At 39.1% G+C, this 20384-nt stretch overlaps 1 protein-coding gene across 1 annotated transcript in view; it reads left to right on the top strand.

Moving 5' to 3' along the window:
• ARID4A (AT-rich interaction domain 4A) overlaps positions 1–20384 on the top strand; it is a 47338-nt gene that overhangs the window by 12538 nt on the left and 14416 nt on the right. The window contains 8 exon segments of the mRNA XM_036383761.2: positions 2393–2472; positions 2575–2669; positions 3233–3365; positions 4762–4841; positions 6542–6618; positions 8050–8216; positions 17711–17783; positions 20056–20150. Coding sequence (XP_036239654.1) covers positions 2393–2472; positions 2575–2669; positions 3233–3365; positions 4762–4841; positions 6542–6618; positions 8050–8216; positions 17711–17783; positions 20056–20150 — 800 coding nt within the window.

The raw sequence follows: 20384 nt of genomic DNA, 5'->3' as shown, positions 1-20384 counted from the left end.
AGAGATGAGAATGGTGACACTGTAAACACATCCTTTGATGACTTCACTGTGTCTGTGTGGATGGGGAGATAGCTCCTTGGCTTCTCTTCCTGTTTCCTGCCCTCTCACTGTTCAGTAAATCTTCCTTATAAAGCACAACCTTTAGGATTTTTCCTTTTGAAGAATTTGGAGTTGGAGCAATAACCTGTTGAAGGAATGAAGATCATTTAAATTAAAAGTTTTTTGTTTGATTGTTAGTTGTAGGCATTTTAGCTAGAGTTAAACAACCTTGCTTCTGGATGAGATTAAAAAGAGGAATGAATTTGCAGCTTAGAGTGCATTAAGTTCTTCTGACATGACTGTTATCACAGCTTCAAAATATCTCATAGCCAAAAACTGTGCCATCTGCCTTCCTGCTTATATTTACAGAATCCTTAATGTTTGATACTGTGCCTTGGACAGACATTCCCTTAAATCCTCTAGGATGGCATTAAAGAGTCACTCACGGGGTGACATGAATATGAGCAGTACTTTGGTGTAGCAGATTTTTCTCAAGAGTGAGATGGAAACCACAAGGCCTATTTAGTTTAAGAAATGCTTGTGTTTTTAAAGGTGCTGAGTTTATCAGTGTGAGTTTCTGGTTGCCCTTTCAGTAAGGCACAGTCAAGTGTTTTCCCTAGAGGAGAAGCAAGTTTGAAGTAGCTACTATTATGAAATACTTCAAGCATCATGATTAATTGGAGAGACTCCTTACTTGGCTCCACCTTAGTAACTCAAATAATTGATATTTTGGTATGACAAATGGTGCTATCTTTTCTCTATTGAAACTTATTAAAGTGATCACTTATGTAGCTAAGGAAATCTTTCTCTTTATGCTGTTCTTTTACACTTTGTTGTTCTGCAAGGATGTTTTGCTCCATGTTCTGCAGCTACACTGGCAGTTGCAGGTACTTTGTACATGTCCACAACATAAATTGTTAATCTTGATTGTCATAATTTCCTTTGTGTCTTAATTTAAGTGTATTTCACTGAGGGTATTTTACTTAAGCTTCAGTATTTATAACATTTAATCTTTTAAGGATGAAAAACTGGTATATGTCATCTACTTTATGAACAGTTTATTTGCTTTATCCCTCTCCTGTACTAGCTTTAAATAAAGAGATAGAGCTTCCAATTTTGGAGTTAATAAATAAAAAGAAGCAGTTTAGTTCTATTGTCAAGTATTAGGTTCTGTTTCCTTTTTTTCAATCAAGTTACTTGTTGTCAGTCACCAGCCATTTGTCCCCTAAAATGATTATTCTTGAAAATGTAGTAGTTTGAGATTTTTGGAGGGGGAAAAGTTAATTGTTTTGTGTGCACAAGTGTTCTGAGCCATTAAGATAATTCACTAGTGGAGCATATGGAGCATACCACAGCAGTATTTACTCTGAAGATGGAGGAACCTTAAAGCTTATCTTATCCAGCTTAATTAATTTAAGAAGTATGCCAAAATTACCATACTGCTATGCACAGCACTTGAAACTTTCTTTCACTAGTGCACAGTAAGCCTGTTTCAAGTAGTTTAAATATAGGGAAGTGTTGTGTTCTGTACTTTGACCCCACACAAATAAACTTGGACCTTGCTGGGATTCCAGCCTGCAGCCACCTGGGCTCTGCTCTTTGCTGTCAGGGGGAATTGGGAACTTTGCTTTTCTTCTCTTCAGGGAAATTTTCCTGGAGGAGTTTTATCTAAACTGAAGAACAGATCTTTCTCAGGCAAAGCTTGCAGTAGCCTCATAGTGTTCTATCCTTCTTCTGCTGTGTATTGATGGAAATGGATGGAACTTCCTATTCACGAGATACAACACAACAGAATGTGGACTAAATATTCCTTATCAAGTGTCAGACCTGGAATTGCAGGTTTCCAGTATCTTGATCTGTTTGTAAGATGGCATTGATAATGTAGCAGAAACTTGTTTTTCTTTCCATTGATCTTTTTGTGGGATTGCTCATAGCAAGAGGAGAAGTAAAAAGTACCATATTTATTAAATGATGATAAGGAAGGAAGAAATGTATAGGGTGGAAAAAAAATCCACAAAACCAAACAAACCCCAGAGATTGCTAGATGATAGTAACTAGTGTGCAGCCAGGCTTGTGGTTTGAAATGTGCAGTTGTATTGATGAGAAGAATGTCTAAATTACACTGAGACTTGCATCCAAAGCCTTACATGGTCCTGGCTTGAATCTCTGTGTGAAAACCTATTCCAAGACTGAATCCTGAATACTGACTTTCCTTTTGCTTGTGGACTAAAGAGTGAGTAAATTAGGCTTGAAAGTGATGTTTTAGAGAATGTTCTTGATTGTGGGATAAGCAGTAGACTTGGGATTGAGATCTGATCAGCTTGTGCTGATGGCTTTCTTGGCTTCCCCCTAGTTTTTGATGACGGTGATGAAAGGACCTTGAGACGAACTTCATTATGCTTGAAGGGAGAAAGGCACTTTGCAGAAAGTGAGGTAAGGCAGTGGTGGACATGGAATTAAAAAGAAATAGTTAATTCATATTTCTTTTATAACAAAATATTGCAAACCATTGTTGGTTCCCCCTTTTCTGTGCAGACACTTGATCAACTGCCACTAACCAATCCAGAGCACTTTGGAACTCCAGTTATTGGGAAGAAATCTAATAGAGGGAGAAGATCTTCTCTTCCTGTGTGAGTTTTGAGAGTGTTCTGCTTTTCCTTTAGTGTTCTTTGCTAAAACTGAAGCAGTCCCATTGAATGAGTGCTCTGTCACCTGAATTTTGTGCACAGCTGACAGACATGGTCATATGCTGGCAATACTGTGAAATGGAAGGTTTTTTTCCCTGTAGTATCCTTAAGAATACTTATGCTTCTTTCATCTAATAGGAAATGTAGGATTTTTTAACCTTCTTGATATTGAACACAGTAAAAAAAAAAAAGGTGCTTTTTAATTTTTGGGGTAAAGAGGATTTTTCTCCATTTCATGTCTATGCACAATCAAAACCTGAGTCATGTCTCCAATTCTAACATGATGGTGTTGTAAAATACTGCTACTTAGAAAGAATTCCTATAAAACTCCTCTTACTGAGTAAGTGCACTTAATATTTAAGTGTATTTCAAGCAATTTCAGCTCTTAAAATTACAACTGTTTTTGAAGCTTTGCGAAATGGGAAGAAAAATCTTGTAAGCTATTTTTGGTTTTCAAGTAATGACTTCAGACAAACTTTAACATATTATACATTTTGATAATGCAGTACTGAAGATGAAAAGGAAGAAGAAAGTAGTGAAGAAGAGGATGAAGACAAGAGGCGCCTCAACGATGAATTGCTTGGCAAGGTTGTGAGTGTGACTTGTAATTCAGAGAAGGCAGACTGGTACCCAGCTTTGGTGAGTTCCTCTTGCAGCAAAGCTGTGAATGCAGTCAGGCTAAGCTCTACTCCCATGCTGGCTAAAAATACAAGTGTTTTGCAGTATTTCTGAAGAGTAGGAAAGCAGAGATTAACATTTATGTGTGAGTTAGTTTCATGGTAGTCAAGTGTTTTAGAACTGCATATAAAATGATCAGTGTGTAATGATACTTTTCTTCTAAAATTAAAATATGTTAGGACTTGCACTCCTAGGCAATTTAAGAGGATCTAGATTTATGAATTTTAATTGCAGTGGGATTTGAAATTTTTTTAAATGTAATTGTCTTTTTCCCTAGACTTTCAGTTTCATGAAATACTGATTTCTTTGATGCTTGCTTTTGTACTAGTGGTCAGTTACTCTAGGAGCAGATGTTGGTGCTTATTTTTATTTGACTGTCAATAAATGGTACAGCTGTTCATTGCCACTGCTGATAATAAATATAAATTAAATAAATCCAAGCTCAAGTGGACCTGTATTGTAAAGGCAGAAACTTTGCATCTTATTGATGCACACAAGAAATTTACATGTGCATGTTAAAATTTGCTTTCTGTAGAAAACTTTTTGCTATTTTCAGACATGGTGTGATGTAGGGTGAACAGCTGACACTGCCTCATCCCCCTGTATGTACCTCAATTTAAAAAGTGGTATTGTACATGTTCTGATTGCAGCTCCCTTTAGTAATGACAGATTTTTATTTACCATGGTTCTGAACTGCTGGGTTAAGTACTTGGAGGTCATATATTTGCATTTAACATTTTTTGCTGATATATCTTCTAGAGCAAAACATAAACTTGTTCTGTCTGTGGTAATACAAATACTGCAAATGTATTTTTGTCACTTGCTTTAGACCTAGAGATGATACTGCTGTGGAAGGATGTGGTGGATTCACAGTGGTTTATATTATCCACACCTCAATAAACAAAACAAACCAAAAAACCAACTTAACTCGCAGTTTAAATGCCAAAAATCAGAAGCTAGTATAAAATAAAATTTGTGACTTTTTAAATAGATGCTTTAAAAAACTTTTGTGTGAACAAGACATAAAAAAGCAGAGTCAATGAACAGGATCCTGTGATGTGACCTCAGCAGATTAGTTTTCAAATGAAATTTTAGACTTTTTTGGCTTGTAAAGAACAAGTCAATAGCTTGGGGTAAATTGCTTCTTGAATGTGTTGTTGTTGGCCTTTAGTAGTATAAATGGAAGTAGGTTTGTTTATCCAATACTGGAAATATAATAGAAGAAACAGCAAACAGCAGTTTTCCTGCAGTCCATCTTTCTTTCCTTTCAGGATCAGCTTTTGTCTGTTTGTTTGGTTGGTTTTGGTGTGTAGTTTTTTGGGTTTTTTATAAAGGAATGTTTTACTTGGCTCCTCAGGTGGTGTCCCCGAGCTGCAATGACGATGTCACCGTGAAGAAGGACCAGTGTTTAGTTCGCTCCTTTGCAGACTCCAAATTGTAAGTGACAGCTCACTTTGGTGCCAGATCTGTGGGGGGAACCTGGGAAATTCAGCACATATTGCTCCTGGAGATGTTATTTCTTCCAAAAGGAAGAGGGTGCAGTTTTCTGTAATGCTGGATGGACACATTTGGCATTCACAATCTATTTCCAGCTTCCTCACCCTTCTTTCCATTCTGTGTAACAATAAGAATTCTTTGAATCAAGAAAGTTTCTGGTGCATCTTCATGTAAAAGTATCAATAATTTCAAGTGTAAACACTTGGATGTTTTTACCTTTATTTTTTTACGTAATTTCTATCCTTTAAAGTGAGTTTTGGTTTTAATTATTTCCCTTACTGCCTTAAATTACCTTCTGTATGGGTGTCAATTGTAATAGTTTGGGTATCTGTTTCATTACTTCCAGTGCCCAGATGTCCATAGCTGTTTAGATAGTTTATAAGGGTTCAATCTACTTTTTTTTTTAATAGAAAAGAGAATTCACATAGAATTGTTAAAATGAAAATGTTTCCAGAACCTGAACCATATTCCTTCAAAAAGAAGGAAGAGTCCTTTTAGTCTATCCTCCATTCTCAAAGGAAGAAGAAGGAGAGGGAGACAGAGATGTGTCTTATATAATGAATTATGTATTCATAAGAGCATGAAGACTGCTTTTGGGTTTTTTAAGGCTGCTCCCCTTTATTTCTCTTCATTGTTATTGCATTGCATCTGTGGTAACAGATTGTAAATAAAAATTTCCTTGCCAAAGGCCGCCTGTCACCCTCTTTCTTTCAAAGTGAGCAGTTTTTGATTTTTGATAGCCATGATTTTGAATAGGTTATTTAGTTGATTACTGAAATGCATTTCAAGCACCTGAAGATTTGGTTCATTTTGGCCTCTTCATGTGGATAAATCATCAGCCTTCTGGATAAGCCTGGCTCTGTGCTGAAGGTTGAATGTTACTGGTGAAACATCTAGATATGCTCTGTCTGAGTTTTTGGTTTTTCTCCCATAACCTAATAGCTCTAACTTCAGAAAATGGCAGCCTCTGATTCGTAAAGTTTTACTCCAGATTTTCTGATATAATGAAAGAAGGAAAAAAAATGTGTTAGGCTAACTCACTTGTAAGGCTCTCCCTGCATTTTGGTTGGGATTTCTCCTGTAACTCAGTGACTGGATATCCAGTATGACTTTGGAACAGAGCAACCTCCATATGTTTTGCTGTGAGAACACTTTTGTAATTTAAAAATTAAAATCAACTGTCTATCAATGCAAATCTGTGAATTGGCTTCACTGTTGTTCTGTGCTAGTAAAAAGGCATTTTGAAAATAGAGGACTTGCTTCTGTCCTCTTAGCTAGATCCTTGTTTTGGAGAGCAGCTGTTCATTCTTGTGCAGATTTGCAGTTCAGAAATTATTTTTTTTTGTCTGCTTGTTTAACCTTTGCAAATTTGTGCAGATTAAGCAATTACAATAAAAGACATTTACAAAGTTTTCTTAATTACTTAAGGCTACTGTAATGCCTGGATGTCAAAGATTGGAAACTTACCCTGAGAAACTTACTCTTCTATTTGGACCATACACAACAAGTGCCTTAGGCAGTTAGTTGTTAGCAAGGACCTTGCAGTGGATGATAACTCTTGAAAATTTTAGAAATTGCTGTTTTTCTAAATCAAATGCTTGCTTTTCTGTGATGTAATCACAAAACCTTATTTTTTTCAGTTATTCAATAGCAAGAAAAGACATTAAGGAGCTAGATCTTCAAGACTTACCAAAATCAGAGTCCTCTCCTAAAAAAGGTAATTTAGAATAAATTCTAGGTGTTTAAAGATGCAAAGGTTGCATGCAAAGGTTCTTTTTACATTTGTTGATAAATTTAATTTCTGATAATTGCTCTTGGATATTTTGTAAACAATTTTAAATGGGAGAAATTAGAGAAACTTTGGATATAGCTTCGTCTAGTAGAAATCTTCTTTATTTTATTTTTAGTCCATTATTTTGATCCAGTCCAAATTTGTGGAAAATGAATAGAGTATTTTCAGTGTGGTCTATTTGAAGTGTCAGTGAGCAATGGAATATATAGTTACCTCTCCTAATGCTAAAATTTTGTGCTATTGCTCAAAACACTGTTTACTTTAAAGATACCTAGACAGCAGGGTGTAAACTTCATAACATGTCTGTGATTAATGTTTAATTTAAAAATATAATTACAGAATTGGATGAATGGATAGATGACATGGATACCAGAATCCATCAAAACATGAAATGTGTTAAAGAGAAATGTTTTGATTGTATTTATTAAAAATTATAATTTAAAATGCCACCCAGCAACAAGAAAATCCCCACTCAACAACAGTATCTGGTTTGAGTAAAGATGTGCAGCAGCTGCTTAACAAGTCAAAATTTAAAATGCTTCAAATAAAAGGTTGAGGTGGTTTTGATTGATTTGTCTAATACTATATGATTTCTATTCTACTTTGTTCTTAATAACTGTTTCACAGTACAAGAACTTTAGAACAGCCAAAAAAAAAGAACAGATGCCAGGTTTGAGATAAATTGAAGAAAGGGACTTTTTTTTCCTGTGGAGAACATAATTGGGTTGTGACATTCCTTGCTACAAGGGAATATTTTGGAACCAAAGGTACTAATGGTTTATGGTTTCAAAAAAAAGAAAAAGAGAGAAGGAGAGTTGAGACCAATGTCTGGAGGTTTTTCTCTCAGCAGTGTTAAAAACTGGTGCCTTTTCTTCTCTGCTAACACTGAACAGTTCATTGCAGTATGTTCTTCTTTTGGGTTTTTTTCTGGCTCTTTTATTAAAGTCTTTTATTGTGACTGAGGGGCACATTTTGGGGTTATCTGGGTTTGTTTTCCATTGTTGTTTTCCACCCTTGGAGCACCTCTTAAAGGAAAAGAATTTGAGGTATTTCCATTTTACAAATGTAACTTGTGCCTGTCCCATCACTCCTTTGCTCACTAACATGTTTTCCCTCTCTTCCAAACATTAATGTCAAATCTCTTTGGGCAGTGCTCTTTTTTTTCCCCTTTTTTTTTTTTAAATCTAAACCGTGGTATTTTGGAAAGAGCAAAGTAAGCCATGGTGCTTGATCTGTGATGGATTCCTTGCATTTAAGTTGGTGTTGTGATTTACAAGAAGGTGAAAAGGAAATAAAAAAAGCTTTGTGGCCGTGAATGCTGCAGATGAGGTAAAGGCAGGGCCCTTTCCTCTCTAGGGCTACAGGAGGCAAGCACATTTCTCAGCACCAAGGCTGTGCCTCGGAACTGGAAAATGGACATCAGTGAGATCCTGGAGTCCTCCAGCAGTGATGAGGAGGAGGGAGCTGCTGCAGAAACTGATGAAGAAGAGCCCAAAAGAGAAGAGAAAACAGAAGAAGTAGTGGTGAGTCTGCTCAATTTCAGTCATTTTTGGACAATCTGTCATCTCTCAGGGATAATTTCATGACTTGCTTGCCTGCAATCCTGCACTTTCCAACATACTATTCTCAGACTCAGCTCACTTTGGTGTCTTTTCACTCCTGCTCATTTTCTCTCTGCTACAGTTGTCTCTATTGGGATTTGTGAGCAGTGGCAAGTTGTCTCTTGTTACCCATCTCAAAAACTAAATTCAAGGCAGAGAAGAGTGAAAGGTTCTGGTCAAAAGAAAAGGCAAAACCTAAAAACTTAGGTTGAGCCTAATAGTAGTAATTCCACCTTAAATACAGTATCTTTGTATTTATCTTCTGTAATTTCCTTTTGGATTTTTCTTTGCATGTGTTAGAATTCTAGATACTAAGAATTTTAAACTTTGTATATTAAAAAACACAAACCTTTAAGAGAACACTACATTTGACCTGAAGTCATGGAGAAAGCTTCCAAAATTAATTAATAATACTAAAATTATGTGTATATAATTTAAATAAAAACTTGTAATATCTCACAAAATAAAAAATTGAAAGTTTTAAAATCTACTAATATATAAAACAAAAAAAATTAAAAACAAAAGCTAATCCTTCTTCATAAATTTAAATTACATTTTATAATTAAACAAAAAAGTCTGCGTTGCAGAGTTCAAATAACTAAACTAAAAATAAAAATAATTTAAATATCATTTCTTAATTAAATAATTTAACCTTTAAAAAACTTGTAAAAATGTTAATATGTTATAAAATGGTTAATTAAAATACTGCAGAACTCACATGTATGTAGGTTATATAGAAGTCACTTGTTTCAGAAAACAGTAGTGTGATTTTAAAAAGACAAAAATTTCAAGCAAAAGCAGGAGGTTGAAACTATGAGCTGATTCACAGGGCAGTAAATGCTACTTAGGAGAAGTAGAGGACAGACCTTCGTGCCTGTTAGGTTGGGAATCACAGGATGATGTGGTGGATGCACTTTGTGTCTGACGTGCTGTGGCTTGTGCAGACTGGGAGAGGAATTCATGGAGAGCAGCCTGTGGAGAAGGGCTTGGGGGTTCTGGTGGATAAAAGGCTGGATATGAGCCAGCAGTAAGCGCTCGTGGCTCAGAAAGCTGAACATGCTCTGGGCTGCCTCACAAAGGGATTCTCCCCTTTCTTGAGGTCTCATGAAACCCCACTGGAGCTCTTTGTCCTCAGCACACAGGGAGCTGTGGGGGCTGCCCCAGAGGAGGCCGTGGAGCTGCTCCAGCCTGAGAGCTGGGGGGTGTTCACCTGAGGGAGGCTCTGGGATAAACCTGAGGGCCCCTTCCAGGGCATAAAGGGGCTCCAGCAGAGCTGGAGAGGCGCTTTGGACCGAGGGCATGAGTGGTAGGACAAGGGGGAACGGTTTTAAACTGACTGAGAGATTTAGGTTTGACATGAGGAAGGAATTCTTGGCTGTGAGGCTGGTGAGGCCCTGGCAGAGGTTGCCCACAGAAGCTGGGGCTGCTCCATCCCTGGAATTGTTCCAGGCCAGCGTGGACAGGGTTGGAGGAGCCTGATCTGGTGGAAGGTGTCCCCATGCAGGGAGTTAGACCTGGATGATCTTTAAGGTCCCTTCCAGCCCAGATCGTGGAATGTGATTCCATGATTCTCATAATAACAGTTTTTTCTGCATTCGAGTATTTAAAGTGGCTCCTTTTCCATGAAGTTAACCAGTTTCCTCATGCCATCAATCTGCTTTTACACAATTCTCTTCTATTTCTGCTCCCTGCTTGTAACCTGGATGTTGGATTTAGAAGCATGGGCGGAGGTGGGGGGGGGGGGGGGCGGGGAGAGGAGGCACTGCGGGATTTATTTGTTTCCCCACCGCTCCGTTCTCACAATACCCCCCAAAACCACGACCCGCGGAGCCCCGGTGCGGCCTGTGCGTGTGGGCAGGAAGGTCAAAGGCCGCTTCCCTTTCCCTTCCCTTCCCTTCCCTCACGGAATGGCCGATGGCGCTTGGCGGCGGCCTCGGCGTTCCCAGGGCAACCGGGAGCGGGCGCGGCGCAGGCGCGGGGAGCGGCCGCGGGAGCCGGGGCTGGCCGGGGGCTCGGAGATGGGCTGGCCCTTCCTCTGCCTTTCATCTAATGCCTCGCGTTCTCCTTAGTCTCCCTAGTTCTTTTTATTAGTATTTTTTTTATTATTTTTTTTTTCCCCCCTCCCCGTGCGGAAGAGAATGTAAGTAATGCCGGTTAACCGCGGCCCCCGCGCGGGGAGAGAGAGCGAACGCGAGCGAATATTTGGAAGTCAGGCTGAAAATATGTCCAGGCAGTGGGCAGATTAGATAGAAAGGAAGTAAAACCATTTTACGTTTGAAAGAATGCAGCTGCTAGGTAAGGATCGGGTGCTTGGATCTGTGATGTGAGCGTGGTGCTTGGGGATGGGGGTTTGACTTGGGTTTCTGATCTGGGAACTGTCTGGTGGAGCCTGCAGCCAGGAGAGATCTTTCCAGGTAAAAATAAAATAAAAAAATAGACAATAAAAATCTATTTTTAGATGGGAATTTTATGCTCGGGTATCAGTGTTTTGGAAAATGGAGGAGATGTCTGTGTAAGAATCATGGTATGATAAGATAAATCTGAGATGAATGTGTGCAGAAATGTAAAATCCTCTGGATTTTTTCCCCTCTGTTTGCAGTGAAAAAGACTGAATAGGCCACATTTTGCAGGGTGTGAACTGTTGCAGGCTGTATTGCTCTGTCTGTATTAACATTGGTTAAAATTTCAGACTATCAGTCACTGAAAAGCAAGGATTGCTGTACTAGTTTTCTAGTATCCATTTTTATTATCATTTTTCATGCCTATTGCATAAAATGCTGTGTGTTTCAAACAAAGAAGGGGGAGGGGGAAGCTTGGTGATTTAAAAAAAAAAAAAAGGCATTCCTGTAAAAGAAATAGAGATTATTTTTAAAGAAGGATGTTAATGTAAAATAGTGAAGCAAAGGATTCCAGACAGGTGGATGTGCTGATAGGAGAAGCTGTGAAATCCATTATTTCCAGGTGACAAGTAGGAATGTAAGGTGAGCATCTTCATGCTGAAGCTGTGTAGCAGAGGGCAGATATGAATCTTTTTAGATAATGTCACAGCAGAACTGACATGATGGCCTATTAAGTCAAATTCCTGGTTCAGCTGTTAAAATACATATTTTTAATTGTGGGCCGTGCTAGATATTGCAACAGACAACATTTAGGGAATTTCAGGAATTTCTGGTTTTTTCCCCTAGAAAGGCAGTAATACTGGCTGCAGAGAGATTTGATAAGTGAGTGATTTGGGTTTTTTTTTTGCCTGTCTTTGAATACAGCTGTGGAATTAGTGAAATTTTACATTTTATAGAGTGCTTCCTTTTATTAATCAAGGTCAAAAAATGCTTCTGTCCATCCTCTCCCAGAATATTCTCAGTGGGCTTTTTGTTTTAGAACTGTAATTGGTTATATTATTAGAGATGGGAGTGAGATTATTAGAAATACCCTTTTATTTCCCCCCATTCCCATCTTTTGGTCTGCCCAGCAGCTTTGCTGACAAGGCCTCTCCAGCTGCTGCCCAGCCATGATAGGCCATCATTAAATAATCAAATGGACACAGACCTACTTAATATATAATCACAGGATAAAGTCAGTCAGAAAAGTCTAATTCTGGAATGGAAAGGATCCTGTTTTTCTGAAGTAGGATCTTGTATAATGATAAATATATATATTTATAATGGAGCAGAGAGATCTGCTGTAGCTGGTGATATTAGATCCTGCCATTTTTCCAGTAGCTAGCTTAAAAATCTGCAACTTTATTTTGACAGAAACTATCTTTCTAAGTGTGTTGCCTTTTGTGACATCTTTAAGAGGTGGTGGAATTGGTACCACCACATTTCCAGGCTTTACATGGCATTTTTTAAGCTAAGGAGGGGGAGCAAACATGGGGTTGGTTTGGTGCTCCTCCTCCTCACCCCTGGTGAGTGACTTGTGTGGTCCAGAGTTGACTGGGAAGGAGGACAATGTGGAAATTGCTTGTCATGGACTCTAACAGGGATTGCATTACACAGAGCTACTCAGCATGTTCAAATTGCTGAAGTTTTGGTGATACATGGTGCAACTCAGGATTATTTTCCGTTAGCAATTAAGATTTTAATAGCACTTTTAATAAAAAGTGAAAAAAATCCTGAGGTAGTATAAAAATAAATTCTTTATTGAATGAAAATTAAAAGAATCATTCAATTAATTTGAATCCACATAAAAATCTGAATATTGCTTTTCATTCTTAGCCATTTTTCAACAAGTCAGAGGAAGATAGTCAACTGTGTTTGGAGGGTACATTTGGCAGTCTTTGTACTGCAGCTAAAAGGAAAGGGAAAATCTTAACTCCAGTATCTCCACATAGAAACAAAAGCTTTTGGAATATTGAACATTACCTGATTTTTATTCAGAACAAGTTGTATCTACTACTGTATTTGCTTGTCTCGAAGCTGTTCTGTCAGGGAAGAAGAATCTGATCTAAACATCAAGTAGTGAAGCAAAGGATTCCAGACAGGAAAATGTGCTGGTAGGAGAAGCTGTGGAATCCACTGTGGTCCATCACATTTGTTTCTCAAGCTTAAACATTGAAATACTCCCTGTTTTACAAGGGGATGTGTAAGCAATATTTGGGTTTGGCTCTGTCTCCCTGTGAGCCATTCTGATTCCATTAGAATGAAGAGCTTAAGTTATTTCAAATATCTTCTCAGTACACCTTCTCCACAGATACATTCACTGAAGACCAGAGGAAAGGCCAGGAATTTCTTCAGAAAAAAATTCCAGGTCTCCATGGGTCGTTGAGGGAAGAGTTGTGGCACCTCCAGGTGTTTGCTAAGAGGGATTTTCTTCAAGGCTTGTTTCTGACAGTCACCTGGAGGATGCACGTGGGGCATGTTTAATGGGGTGCATTCATTTCACCTTTTTAAGGTTCTTGCATCACAACGGCATCAAAAAAATCAGTCACAGTTGCTTTACATTGTTGAAAAGGGAAGATGCCAGAGGCATTTTCCAATGTTCCTATTCTGCAAATAAGCAAAGATTTCAGTTCTCATGATAAGCTATTTCCATATATTTTATTAACATTAAGTCCATAAAGGAAGGATAAGAAATCCATGATGTGTTTTAGGAGGCTTGAAGTTTCTACAAATAATCAGTAGTCAACTATTAAAATATTTACATTTTGCTTCAAAATAATTCTTGTTCCCTGTGTAGGCTTTGCTCTCTCTAGCTGTGGGAGATCACATAAAATCATACCCAAATTGCCATGTCTGTTGCAGCCTATTTGTATTTTAAAATAACATTGAAATAGCTGACTCTGGAAGTTCAATACAGGAAAAGAGTAATTTCAAAGTTAATGAAGGGTGATATCCAGAAAGAAGTGGTTTATTAGATACTAAGAAAAAAATTATTTCCTGTGAAGATGGTGAGGCCCTGGCACAGGCTGCCCAGAGAAGCTGTGGCTGCCCCATCCTTGGGACTGTCCAAGGCCAGGTTGGATGAGGCTTGGAGCAGCCTGGGGTAGTGGAAGATGTCCCTGCCCATGGCAGGAGATGGAACAAGATGGTTTTTTAGATCCCTTCCAATCCAAACCAACCTAAGATTCTGTGATTTGTATATATAAACCCCCCCAAGCAGCTGTGATGTGTAATGCACAGAATAGCCTTTAAAAATAGCTAAACATTGATTAGCTAATCCTCCTTCTCATGCATGTGTGCATTTGTAGGAGTTCTGGCTACTGTGAAGCACAGCCTGCATCATGCCATGCAGAAATGTTCTTTAAAGCCTTCCTTGCTCACAGTTTTATGCCGAGAGGCATTCTCAGAATGTCACTCCAAGGGAAGTTGCAAACTGAGGCACAGCTCTGGAGTGAGTCATTGTTGGTTTGTGGAATTTCTGGTTTCTTGTTGGTATAAATTAACATTTTAAGACCATGCTCATCTCCACGTGGTTTAAAGCTGTTAACTTGTTGCAATCAGTTTAATTCTTGTCATTTCCTTAATTAGTTTTCAAGCTCGGCGTTAGAAAGCAAATGTGCAAGTGATGAAATCTCATTGAAGTACTGTGAAGCAACAAAATTACATTTTCTGTAATTCTGGCAGCTTGTCTTGATCATCTCTTCCTCTGAACTCCAAATCCTGTGTATGCTGCTCTTCCTCTTCACCTGCATTTCTTTCACAGAAACATTTATGGTCTTGTCAGTCTATTTATAACATAAAAGAAAGATCTGTCCCTGGTAGCTCCACCTTGGATTGCCTGAGTTCAGCGTGTACGTGCTTGGAGGTAGAGATTCATTCTTGCTTTTGTAGAAGAAACTATTTCATCCTTTGTGCTCCCACTCAGCTCTAAAGGTTGGCACCCACAGAAGCTTTCACATCTTTCTGTAGAGTAAATGATGAGTCAGGATAACAGAGCCACATTCTTGTTGAAAATCATGCTAAGGACAGAGGCAAAGCTCATGGTGAATTGGGTGACTCAAAACCAGTTACAAGTGTTCTACACGTTTCTGTGTGCCTCATGTTGCTGGTGCTTACCAGATAGTTTTAGAAAATACATGAATGCTGTTAATGTTGTTTGGAAGACCATAAGAAATGGAGTTGGGAAAGGAACATGTCCATTATACAAAGATAAAAAGATAACATTCATGGTCAATTTTATTGTTTTGCTATTTCCAGTGTTCCCTAACAGATGTGGCCTGCTTGTCAGAAAGGAGAAAAAAAATCTCAAACCCATAAAATTTCAATATTTAAATTAGAAAAGGGGCATCTTAGAGATTTTTATTTAGTTTCATTGAAATGAAATTCAGCCTCTCATCCTGAAACTAGAAAGTTCTTCTCATGTTGCATTTAGCTGTGGGTATTGGATGAGCAGCAGAAAGGTCTCAGCTTTGAACTCTTGCAGCTTAAAATTTTCATGTTGTTTTGCCTCTCACTTGGACTTACCTTTGGCTATAGTCTCCCCCTTTTTGCAACATCTCTATAAGAAAAAACGAAATGGAGAGACAGAGCTCTCTTCAGTAATTGGTTTTAAACAATTATCACTCTGAATTTATTTATGCCCAAGTCTAAAATGGGCACAAATATCTGGATAGTGGCAGTGAGTTTTGGAGAGCAGCACTGTCATCCTGGTCCCTGCTGGAAAGCAGTGCTGGCAATTGCAGCTCTCCATTTTCCCTCTGATGGTGATCACAGGTTCTGGCATCAACATTTCTCAGGTGTTTCCTTGATTTGGGTGCAGATTTACAGCAGCTTAGATGAACCCCCATGGCAGGGGGGGTGGGACTGGGTCTTTAAGGTCCATTCCACCCCAACCCATTCTGTAATGTTATGACAGCTGATATATTTATAGTAAAACTCTCTGAGAACAGCAAACACTCTTTGGAATTCTTTAATGTCCAGTTCCAAACAGATAACCCTGGTAAAAAAATGGCATCTCGTCCTCATGTTGCAGTAAGCATATCCAGGAAGGCTTGGTCTTTCTCATTTTGGCCAGAAGCAAAAGAGCAGCTGATCCAAGCTGTGTTCTGTGGTGGCAGCCACTCAGAACTTACTCAGGGGACTTCTCAGAAGGATCTGGTGCCTGTTCTGGCATCAGGACCAGGCACAGTTCAGCCTCCCTCTGTCAAGGAGCTCATGCACCATCAACAGAGAGCAGCAGATGCAGCCTTGGGGATGTCTCACACAGGTGGATGCTTATTGCAGCCAGGTTTTATGCCCCCACCCTATAACACTTCTCATCTTCCCTTTTTGCTTTTCTTCATCTGCATTTCTTCCACTCAGTCTCAGTGGAAGGGCTAAATTCTGGCTGCAAGATTGCTGTTTTAATGTGCATTTCTGCTGTTCTGACCCACAGTTCTGCTTTGGCTTTGTGCCCACACAGAAGAAATGGCTTTAATTCAACTATTCAGAAGTATTTCTGGATGTTTACTGTTATTAGATGTATTTAGTTTGCACAGTTTGAGCTGTATTGCCTTCAGCCAGTAAACATTACAGTAGATGGTAGAAATTTCTCGATCTTGAAGTTATTTTGCAGTCTGGATGGAGAGAAAAAAGCTGTGGTTTCTATAGCAATACTTCACTTGATAACCTGGAAGAGCATGCTAATTCTATAGATAACTGTTTCTCCTTATATAATCCCTGTGATGTGCTCAGCAAATGGTAACTGATGCTGTACAGCGTTGTGATTACACATTTAATTTCCTCCAATTATTCCAGAAGAAAAATTAGTGAAGTAAGACACAGATATTGTCTCTGCCTGATTGTAGCTGAGCCCTGTTGGGTTTAGAAGCTCAGAATTCAGTGAAGCAGGCAGGGCTGGGATTCATTCTGATGCTGGGCAGATTGCTTGCTGGTTAGTAAGGCATTAGCATGTACATCCCCATTTCCCTGCCTATCTCCTTGCCTTGAAGCTTCAAGTTTACAGAATGCAGAGATGACTGAAATCTAAATTGTTGTTCTGGTTTCCTTCTGGAACTGCTTGTCACTTTCCTGTTATTTTTAATAATGTAATGATAAGATTTTTTGACACGTACTCTACGTCTTTCCTTCAAGACAGCTGCAGCCTGCCTTGTGCAAACTGCCAGGCTGGCAGGAAGAAGGTGGCATGCAGAAAGCATTGCAGGGAAAAGGCTTTGGGTTTTTTTTTGGTGGTTTTTTTTTTTTTGGTCTCTGCTAGAATCTAAAAATTCCATGAAGATACGTAGACATTATTTCCTCTCCCTGTCCCTTCCACCCCTTCCAATAAATTTACTGTATTTTAAATAATTTTCACTGGAATAAAAGGAATATCTTTATTTCATGCTGTGGATTACTTGCCATAAATTTATCTCAGAGTGTTTATCTTTTTGAGGCTTTGAGTTGTAAAGGTTAAACTAAGGAATTGATAATAATAATAAATTATAGAAGTGACTTTAAAGGTGTTTCCAAATATAAGCTGAAATCAAGCATTGGAACTTAATTACAAAACAAATACTGTCTGGAGCATCTCCAACAGGTACTGTTGGAGAAAGAATTGATCTGCAATCTGAGCTAAAGCTGGGATAAGGAAAATGAGTTAAACAAAAAAGCCCCAAACAAACAGAAAGAACTTAACAAAAAAAAAAAAACAAAAACCAAACAAACCTGGAATTCCTGTGAATTCTTTGAGTCTTGTAAATACCAGCCCTCTTCTGTGTTAGGCAGGTATGCTGTGTGTAGCAGAGTTGTCATTTTGAGGGTCACTCATTCATTCTGTCATGGACTGATGCTTTCCCTGACCTGCATTTTCTTCTTTTCCTCCTGAGGTACCACTTCAGTCTTCTTGAGTAAATTTTGTTTTCTGCATATTTCACCATTACATGGGTTCAGGGCCAAATGGGAAGTGGTTTGGGTTTAGTTCTTGCTCTTAGGCTTTTGTACAAATAAATGGTTACTTTGCATATTTGCTGTTTTCATTTATGACTGCATTTATTTTCACAGCCTGAGGAAGAGCTTGATCCTGAAGAGAGGGACAACTTCCTCCAACAGCTTTACAAGTTTATGGAAGACAGAGGTAACACTGAATTTTCTTCTTTTTTATGTCCAGTCCACTTCTTTAATGGCACAGCGCTCAAAGGGAACTCAAATCCTCCCTGAGGTGTTTGGGCTTTGTTTTGCTTTCACAAAGCCTTTGTTATGTTCCCAACGCCTGTTAAATAAGCCCATGGTTAATTTCTGCTTGTGACAGCCATGGCTGAGAGCTCTGCTGCTGTTAATCCCAGGCTGGAAGCTGTGGAGTCTGTCCATGGATGGTGAAATCCAACCTGCACAGAATGGAGATGTGCCATCCTCTAATCTCTGTGCACAAATGGAGCAGGGATACCTGAAGAGACAAAAGATTCTATTTTATCCTGTAGCTAGAACAATAAAATAGTGTGTTTTAAACATCTGTCTTTACAGAATTAAGTGAGACATAATAAATTGGAATAGTTGAACTCTTGGTTTCAGAGCAGTATTAGAAGTGCACGTGCTCTGCACAGGGAGCAGGATGTACCTGCTGACTTGGGAGAGCTGCTGTTGCATAAGGCATGTGCAGTTGTGATGAGACTGACATGAAAATGGAAGCTTTTATGCTCCTTTCTAAAAATCTATATTCAAGCCTGCAGAATTTTGTCTTTTAGAGTATATTGGTTTGATAAATTTTACTCATGAAGTCACCATTTCAGTCCTATATTTCAACTACCATTTTCATCCTGCAGTAGCCTTGGTGTGGAGGTAGATTATAGGTGTAACTACTGCCCTTTTCCCTTTTCTTTTCATCTTTCTTTTCTCTTGACAGCAGCTACCTGAATGATATTTCCATGGCAGCACAGAGTGCAGCAAATATTGATGTAATTGAATTTAAAATGACCAGAGCTAAGGGTGAAACCTGAAGTACTTGCAGAGTCTGAATATTTGCCCCTTTCTTTTTTGAGGGTGGGAGGTTGTTAAAATTAATGGGGAAATCAAGCTGCCTTTGTAAAAGAGGGTCTGTTCTAAGGAGGTGTGTTCTAGAGCACAGAATCATAAAAGCACAATCCAAAAGCTGTTCAATATTACCAGTTATCATAGGTTTAGAAATTGAGCATTTATTATAGCAAAGTGTTCTGGAGCTCATCCAATATAATTTGGAAGGCCTCCTGTGTATATAACCAGTGTTTCTGGAGAATAAACTGCCTTAGGGGAATAAAAGGCTAAGTTGGGGGAAGGAAAAGAAATCATTCTGCTGCTGGGCTAATCCAGAATGTTTCTTTCATGTAGCCTGATTCTTCCCACTTTCCTGTTTTCTTGCCTTCTCATTCTCTTTCCTAAACACTCACAGACTACAAAACAGGTAGGGCTGTCAGGACCTTGTGAAGGCAGAAGAAGAAAGCATTTGTATGCTGAAATTGAAGACTCAGTCCATGAAATATTTTTCAAGCCAGTCTGTGGATTGAGCAGTGTGCAGGACTTCTTCAGGCCTGGGACTTTCCCCTTGCCTGTTTGCTTTTTATTTTCCCTCTCCATCCTTATAGCAAGATTTCTATTCCCAGCAGATTTGTTCTACATTCTCTTCTCTCAGTATAAATGTTTTGATTCATGGAATCATGACAGTATTCCCAAAGTCCTATAAAATTATTTTAATGATTCCAAATATAATTGCATGGAGATGAGGGAAGATACAAAGCAGCAGGGAGGAGGTTTGGCATTCTTCCTCGCTGGGAGGATTATTGTCTACGTATGCAGCCACTTGCCCTAAGTCACTTTTGGTTTCTCCTTCTGCAGATAATTACTGTTCTGTTTGTCACTGCCACTCAGCTGATCTGAGTTCTTTCTTTTCCCTGGAACTGCCCCAAATATTCATGTCCTGTCAGGTCCTTGTGCTTTTCCACATTCTGACAATTTGCCTGAGTGTCTCTTCCTAATCCAGCATCTCTGCTTCTTCCTCGTTCCTTTCAGCCCACGGTGCTTTTAGTGAATCTCTTCACACACTGCTCTATTCCAGCATTCCTCAGGTGTTCTCTGGAGCTTCCTGCAGTTCTGGCTGTCCTCCCTGCTCACGAGAGCAGCAGTGGGATGCAGCCAGGTGGATGGGGGTTGTTAATAAACCTGGGAGGCTGATAAACCACCCAGAGATAATGATGCATTCAAAACAGGGTGAAGCCTTAACCGGTCATTGGAATTCACTGACTTGGGAACATACCTTAATCCATTAAATGCAGATTTTAAAATGCAGAAGAATACTTGTAATCAAATGTGAGCTAAAGGAATGGAAGAAGCACCTTGCTGTTCTTTGAGATAACTTGTTTCTGTTTTATTTGATTCAGGTACTCCTATCAATAAACCACCAGTTCTGGGCTACAAGGACCTTAACCTCTTCAAACTTTTTAGGCTGGTTTATCAGCAGGGTGGGTGTGACAATGTAAGTGCTGAATGTTCCCTGAATTAAATGTCTGTTCATTCATATCTATAATTGGTTGTCCAGGGAAGCTGTGGCTGCCCCATCCCTGGCAGTGTTCAGGCCAGCTTGGACAGGGCTTGGAGCAGCCTGGGATAGTGGGAGGTGTCCCTGCCCATGGCAAGGGGTTGGAACTGGATGATTTTGAAGGTCCCTTCCAACCCAAAATGTTCATTGGTTATACAAGACTCTGGCTTT

This window comes from Molothrus ater, chromosome 6, assembly GCF_012460135.2.
Source record: "Molothrus ater isolate BHLD 08-10-18 breed brown headed cowbird chromosome 6, BPBGC_Mater_1.1, whole genome shotgun sequence".
Taxonomy (NCBI): Eukaryota; Metazoa; Chordata; class Aves; order Passeriformes; family Icteridae; genus Molothrus; species Molothrus ater.
This window is presented reverse-complemented; position numbering and strand designations above follow the sequence as displayed.